Source organism: Rhinopithecus bieti, unplaced genomic scaffold, assembly GCF_001698545.2.
Source record: "Rhinopithecus bieti isolate Rb0 unplaced genomic scaffold, ASM169854v2 scaffold_42565, whole genome shotgun sequence".
Classification (NCBI taxonomy): domain Eukaryota; kingdom Metazoa; phylum Chordata; class Mammalia; order Primates; family Cercopithecidae; genus Rhinopithecus; species Rhinopithecus bieti.
The window spans coordinates 936,488-944,347 of NW_016818029.1; the positions used below are offsets into that span (position 1 = coordinate 936,488).

Here is a 7,860-nt window from a genome sequence, read left to right on the forward strand (position 1 = left end):
CCGCAGGGACCGTAGACACCGCAGTCGCACTCCTGGGGCCTCGTGGCTTTCCCGCGCGCCCGCCTTGGGGGCGGGGAAGAACCCGGATGGAACCACCCTTGCAGCCGGGACCCCCCGCAGTCTTTGAATGGCAGCGGGGCGGAGTTGCCCTCCCTTCTGTGCTCTGATTGGTTTGGCTCCGCACTCTTCTCTTCGTGATTGGGCTTTCCTAGTGCCAGTCACAGAGCGACGCTGGTCTCCCAGATTGTTGCTAGAAGGAGACGGCGTCGACATCTGAGTAGACTCGCGGCGACTTATCTTTCAGTCGTGCGCTCCTTATACGGCGCTCGGAATTTGTTCCCGGCTTCTGGGCTGCGGGACCTGGAACGAGGCGTATCGAGGCGGCTCAAGAACGATCCAGGGGAGCCGAGGCGCTCCTCTTGTCATCCCACTCAGCGCCATGTCCTGGATGTTCAAGAGGTGAAGGGGGCGGAGGGGGTGGGGCGCTCGGGCTAAGGGCCTGGAGGCGTCCCCAGATGAACCTGACCTTCCACGCGTTCCTCCACGTTCCCCGCGCGATTTGTGCAGCTGTATTCGTTCTGTTGGTCGCATATGTGGCCGCGGGAGAAATAAATGCATTGTCTTGGCTGGCGAGTAGGGGCTATTAGGGCGAGTCTCGTGTTAGGGACTTGGGAAATCTCTGTCACCGACTGTGGGGGGCCTGGGGCTTAAAGCCTCTCGGCCCATGCGTTATTCAGCAAAACATCCATTAGATACCCACTGTGCGGCAGGCATTATGCTCGGTGGAGAGCCGAGTAAGACAGCCGTTGTCCCCAAGTGGCTCACAGCTTATGTGTATGCATAGACGTGCAGATACGTATTTGCGGAGGAGCTAATAGAGATATGCGCCACTTGCAAGGAAAACGCAGCGCAAATAAGCGACTGTTCTTAGGCGAATGGAAACTTTCTGCAGTGCTCCAGTAGACTTCCCCTCACTTTTCACTGTCCAAATTGGTTTTTATGATCATTCCCGAAACAGTTACACGTAACGGGTTTGGAGTAATGCTTAAACCAGCGACGGGAGGCGGGTACGGGTGGCTTGGGGCCAATTTCCCACGGTGGCGTGGTTTAGATACCAGAATAAAGTAAGTGTTCTGCTCGGAGGGAGTTACAGTGATGGATGCTGGATGTCTTTTCTGGAAAATTATAAACAACTTCGTATACAATAATAGTTGTATTTTTGTAAGTCTTTTGTAGCTGAATCCCTATTGAAATTTTGGCATATAATTTTATTTTTTTAATAATTTATTTTTTTGAGATGGAGTCTCGCTCTGTCGTCCAGGCTGGAGTGCAGTGGCACAATCCTGGCTCACTGCACCCTCCGCCTCCCGGGTTCAAGTGGTTCTCCTGCCTCAGCCTCCCGAGTAGCTGGGATTACAGATGTGCGCCACCACGCCCGGCTCATTTTTGTATTTGTAGTAGACAGGGTTTCATCATGTTGGCCAGGTTGGTCTCAAATTCCTGACCTCAGTTGATCCACTTGCCTCTGCCTCCCACAGTGCTGGGATTCCAGGCGTGAGCCACCACATCTGGCCCATAATTGTATTTACAGACATCATATACATTTCAGTTTAGATGATTTTCACTAGGAAAGAGGTTAGTGAACTCTGACTAGGCTTTTCATTTTGAATTCCTAGGGGTCAGGTAGAAGAGCCAATATTGAAAACAGGTAAAGTTCCTGGGAAGCCTTCTCTACTCACTGCAATTCCTGCTTTAACGAGAGTAACTAACTTAATCTTTACTGTGATTCCCATGTAAGATGTCATTTGCTGAAGTAAAGCATGAGAAAACTACTCATATGGTCTTTGGAAGTACTTAAATATTGTTTTTCTTTGCCTTTAAAAAAAAAATTAGGGATCCTGTTTGGAAGTACTTGCAGACTGTGCAGTATGGAGTTCATGGAAATTTTCCACGCCTCTCATATCCAACTTTCTTTCCACGTTTTGAGTTCCAAGATGTTATCCCTCCAGATGACTTCCTAACTAGTGATGAAGAACTAGATTCCGTTTTATTTGGAAGTTTGAGAGGTCATGTGGTTGGACTACGCTATTACACGGGAGTAGTGAGTATAATAGTAGATAACTAAGTTAAATTTTGATTATATTTGTGGCGTTAATCTAGAAAATAAGAGAATTAGCAGGTGATGTGTACGGTTCATCTTTATTTTACTTTAAGTTAATGAAATATTTGTACCCCAAAAATAACAAATACCTCAAGTGACCTTCCCACCTCAGCCTCCCAGAGTGTTGGGGTTACAGGAGTGAGCCACTATGCTTGGCCTCAGTGCGTTATGTTTGGTTATTATGGGTAACACCCCGCCCCCACACCCCAGTACCTTGTTCATGTCGTTGATTTGTTGCAAAAAGGAGGTAGTTTTGTGGAATCTTCTGGATTTTATTCTTTCATTTCTCCGTATGTTTCTTACTTTTAAGCATCTTAAATCTTTTTTATTTTTGGGTGTCTGAAGCATGTTCAGCAGGAGATTCCTTGGGAGTTTCGTGTTCTGGATTTGTTTTTCTCCTATATTTCCTTTACATTGGAACTTTACAAGTTGTTTTTTGATTGTCTGAAATGTGTTGTCTAGGAGATTCCTTAGGAAGAAACAGTATTTCCTAAGTTTTTGTCATAATTGTGGCATTTTATGAATGACAGTTTCATAAAATGAAAGTTGTGAAGGACTTAATGACAGTGGGGCTGAATTTAAAATCTTTGTGATACATAGTTTCTCGCCATATCCTAATGTTGTATAGAATTTTCAGGCTAGTGTGATTTTCTCTTTCACTTAAGAGAATTGGATTTTTTTTTTTTTTTCGAGACCAAGTTTCATTTTGTTGCCCAGGCTGGAGTGCAAGTGGCCTGATCTGGCCTCACTGCAATCTCTGCCTCCCAGACTCACGCAGTTCTCCCACTTCAGCCTTCCGAGTAGCTGGGACTGCAGGTGTTTGCCACCATACCCAGCTAGTTTTTGTATTTTTTTTTTGTATTTTTTTGTAGGTTTTGGTTTGTTGTCCAGGCTGATCTGGAACTCCTGGGCTCAAGTGATCTGCCCACCTTGGCCTCCCCAAGTGCTGGGATTCTGTGCCCAGCCTCTAGTTTTTTCTAATAGATTGTTGAAATCTATCAGTTCTTATTTCGTATCTATATATTCTCTAGCTCTCATATGCATTTCTGAGCTTTTCTGTTTCAGATTTGTGCTAATTTTTCAAAGCTTACATTGTTTTCAATAATTATTTTATACCACCATGAAATACTAGATTATGGTAGTTATTGATCTTAGAACAATCAGTGTTTTTGATCTGAGAATAATCTCTGTGACCTCGGTAAGCTAGTGTGTGTTGAAAAAATGTAATCATCAGTTTTCTTCTTTTGCCAAATATATATATTTTAAATTTTATTTTTTCCAGGAACACTGTGTTGAGATATCATTTATTTTATAATTAATACATGTTTTTTTTTTTCTGAGACGGAATCTCGCTTGTGTTGCCCAGGCTGCAGTGCAGTGGTGCAGTCTTGGCTCACTGCAACCTCTGCCTCCCAGGTTCAAGCGGTTTTTCTGCAACAGCCTCTTAAGTAGCTGGGATTACAGGCATGCACCATCACACCCAGCTAACTTTTTGTATTTAGGAGAGATGAGGTTTTGCCATGTTGGTCAGTCTGGTCTTGAACTCCTGACCTCAGGTGATCTACTCACCTTGGCCTTCCAAAGTGCTGGGATTACAGGCATGAGCCATCGCGCCCAGCCATGTTCATTATTTTTAAATGACTAAAAAAGCATTAAATTTTCTAAAGTGTATCATCCAGAACTGTAACTTATCTTCTACACTTGTGTGAGTATATGCGTGTAAATTGGAATCATAATACATATTAATAAAAATAAGATCATATTATCCCTAATGTGATTAGGAATATTATCTATATTGGACTTATAATTTCCTTATTGATGGACATTTTTGAGTTAATCACGATTATAAAAAAGTAATAAGAATTGAGGTACTATCTTTGCATACTTGTTATTTTAAGTTTTATTGAGATGTGGTTTACATATGATAAATGTACATATTTTGAATGTATGATCCTAGTGTTTTGACAAAGATGTATACCTGATAACTATTACCCCAATCAAGATACAGATTGTATCCATCTCCCTGAAAGTATCTTGTATCCTATTACAATCATTTTTCCCTGCTCCTGCCCTAGGCAACTGCAAGTCTGATTTCTATCACTATAGATAAGTTTTGCCTATTCTAGAACTTCACGTACATTGAATTATACAATATGTATTATTTTAAGTCTGGCGATTTTCACTCAGCATAATTTAGGTACTTCTTTGATCAATTTTGGTTATTTATATTTTTGAAGAAAAGCATCCATTTTATTTAGATAGTCGAACTTATTCCCATAGAATTGTGCATAGTAATCATTTGTCCTTATAAAATTGTAACGGTAATTTTCTGGAATTGGGATTTGGTGGTGTGACAAACTTGTGTTGCTCACAAGTGACCAGAACTCCTATTCCTGAAGGATTTTGACATCAAGGAACACGTATTTAAACTCCCCTTTATGCCTTGGTTCTAGTTCCTCTTTCCAAGTTGAATAACCATTTTTTTGGTTGTTTTAAGTTGGTGCTCTGAACCTTAATTTCAGTACTCTTAACTCTGAATTGTCAAATTTTGATAAAATGTGCCATTTTTTAAATGTCTGCCAGAACACAATTTTATATGCCTTATTGGCTCCATTAAACTTTTTAAAAACTTTAAAAAAAAAGGTAGTTGTATTCCTGTTTTTATTCTTTGCATTATACATTTGTGTCTTTTTTAGTGATTAACTGTGACATCATTTCAAGGCAGCCTCTTGTAGATTTTTCTTAATGATTGTGTTTCTTGGCTTAATAATTACTCTCTTACATTCGATTTTTCTACTTAGGTTCATTTTCTTTTTTTTTCTGTTGGACTTGCAAGGTTCATTTTCTTTTTTTTTCTGTTGGACTTGCAATTTGAGCCTTAATTTGAGTCATTTAATCTTTTAATCTTTAAACGTGTAAGTATTGCTTGCCTTTAGCCACCAAGATGTGTTATATAGTAGCATTCTTTATTTTTAACTCTGGTTTTTTTAATTCTTATTTTTATTTTTTCTTTGTTTTGTTGTGGTTTTTTTTAAAGTGTGTTTTCAATAAGCGTATGGTTAAATTTTTTATTTTTTGACCCGTCAGTGTCTTTATTTTATAATAAGGTGGTTTATTTCTTTTTCTATTTTAAAATACAGTTATGTGTTGGTTAACAATGAAGATACTTTCTGAGAAATGTGTTAGGTGATTTCTTTGTGGGAACGTAGAGTGAATAAGATGTTACTTTGCTGAATACTGTGGGCAATTGTAACACATTTGTGTATTTAAGCATATATAACATGAAAAAAGTACAGTAAAAATATTGTATAAAAGATAAAAAATGGTACACTTCTATAGTGAAGCCCCATTATAATCTTGTGGAATAGCTATTGCATAATATATGTGGTCTGTCATTGCTGAAATGTTGTTATGCAGGATATGAGTATACTGTTATGATTAATTCTCATTCCTTTTGTTATCCTTTGTGTGTTTTTTATATGTTCTATTTTTTCTTGCTGCTGGAACCATGTTTTTGTTTTTATAGTCTCCAATATTTTGGCTCATATATTTTGTTTAAAATTCTAGTAATTAGTTATTTGTAATGACAGTTAATGATAGCTTATTATGATAAATTACAATTATGAAATACCCTATTTGAGATGAAATGCTCAAAAATTGTTAGTTTTGTGCCCTGCTTTTTTTTTTTTTTGGTTATGTATTTTCTAGGCTTTGCACAATATGGTTTAAAAAAGATCATCCTGTAGGCAGTGGCAGAGGGGTGGTGACTGGGAGAGAGCGTAGCTATGCCTCATAGATAATATCTCCAAAGGGCTAGAGATGAATGTCTGTGTAATACTTTGTTTGGTTCTGGTTGTAATCTCTTTTGAGTCAGTAGACGGATGCTGGGAGAGGTTTGAAGCAGCTTTCTTGTATATTTTAAAGGAATTTTTAAAAATTGAGATACATTTATAATAAAATTTACCATTTTAAAGTATGTAGTTGAGTAGTTTTTAGAATACTCACAAGGTTGTGCAACAACCATCCCTACAATCTAGTTCCAAAACATTTTCATTACTCCAAAAAGAAACCTCATTCCCATTTGTAGTCACTCCCATTACCTCTACCCCTCATTCCCTGGCAACCATGAATCTTTCTACTTCCTGTGTATATGGATTTGCCTCCTCTTGACATTTCATGTAAATGGAATGATACAATATGTAGCATTTGGGTCTGGCCTCCAATACTCACTTTTATGTTAAATAGATTTTTTTTTAGTGTACCATTTTAATTCCCTTGTTTCTTTTACTATATATTTTGAGTTACTTATGATTGCTTTAGGGACTACAATTAACAACTTAATTTATAAGAACCTAGTTTGGATTAGTGCCAACTTAATAGTATATAAAAAAACTTTGCGGCCGGGCATGATGGCTCATGCCTGTAATCCCAGCACTTTGGGAGGCCAAGGTGGGCGGATCATGAGGTCAGGAGATCGAGACCATCCCAGCCAATGTGGTGAAACCCCATCTCTACTAAAAATACAAAAATTAGCTGGACATGGTGGCACCTGCCTGTAGTCTCAGCTACTCGGGAGGCTGAGGCAGGAGAATCGCATGAACTACGGAGTCAGAGGTTGCAGTGAGCCGAGATTGTGCAACTGTACTCTAGCCTGGCGACAGAGCAAGGCTCTGTCTCAAAACAACAACAAAAACCCCTGAAAAATACTTGTGCTCACAGCTCCATCCTTTTGCCTTCTTTTGTGCTGTTATCATACAAGGCATATCTTTATATATGTAGTATACCTATCAACAAAGATTTATAATTTATATACTTTTTAGTAAGATAGGACAAAAATTATAAAAAATTATACTTAAAATTTGTTTTTTATTTTTTTTAATAATTTTTTTTTTTGAAACTGTTGCTCTGTTGTTCCGGCTGGTCTCAAACTTCTTTTAACAGATTATGATGTGACCAGGTGTGGATCTCTTTGAGTTTATTTTAGTTGGAGTTGTTGAGCGTCTTATATATGTAGAGTAGTGGTTTTCATCAAATTGGGAAGTTTTTGGTTTTTTTTTTTTTTTTTTTTTTTGAGATAGAGTCTCGCTCTGTCGCCCAGGCTGGAGTACAGAGCCCGATCTTGGCTCACTGCAAGCTCCGCCTCCTGAGTTCGTGCCATTCTCCTGCCTCAGCCTCTGGAGTAGCTGGGACTGCATGCACCCGCCACCTCACCCAGCTAATTTTTTGTATTTTTTAGTAGAGACGGGGGTTTCACCATGTTAGCCAGTATGGTCTTGATCTCCTGACCTTGTGATCCACCCTCCTTGGCCTCTCAAAGTGGGTTATTTCTTTAAGTATTTTTTCTACCTCTTTGTCTTTCCCTTCTTCTAGGTCTTTTATGGTACATAGTTGGTACACTCAGTAATGTCTCACAGGCCCCTCAGGCTCTGTTCCTTTTTCTTAATTCTTTTTTCTTTCTACTACTGAGAGTGAAAAGTTTCAATTTTCTTATCTTCACATTTGCCAGTTCTTTCTTCTGCCTGCTCAAATTTGCTGTTGAATACATCTGGTGAATTTTTTAATTTAGTTGTTTTTCAGCTCCAGAATTTGTTTTGTTGCTTATTATAATTTCTGCCTTTACTGGAATTCTCATTTTGTTCATTTTCCCCCTTTATTCCCTTTATTTCCTTTAGTTCTTTGTCCATGGTTTTTTTTTTTTT

The 7,860-nt window shown here is 38.9% G+C and overlaps 1 protein-coding gene across 2 annotated transcripts in view; it reads left to right on the top strand.

The window, feature by feature from the left end:
* Window positions 1–220: 220 nt before the first annotated feature.
* HLTF (helicase like transcription factor) overlaps window positions 221–7,860 on the top strand; it is a 53,482-nt gene continuing 45,842 nt past the window's right edge. For both annotated transcript variants that reach the window (XM_017856558.1, XM_017856559.1), the window contains exons 1-2: window positions 221–459; window positions 1,894–2,101. In XM_017856558.1, coding sequence (XP_017712047.1) covers window positions 440–459; window positions 1,894–2,101 — 228 coding nt within the window. In that variant the 5' untranslated portion in view covers window positions 221–439. The remainder of the gene's footprint in view (window positions 460–1,893; window positions 2,102–7,860) is intronic.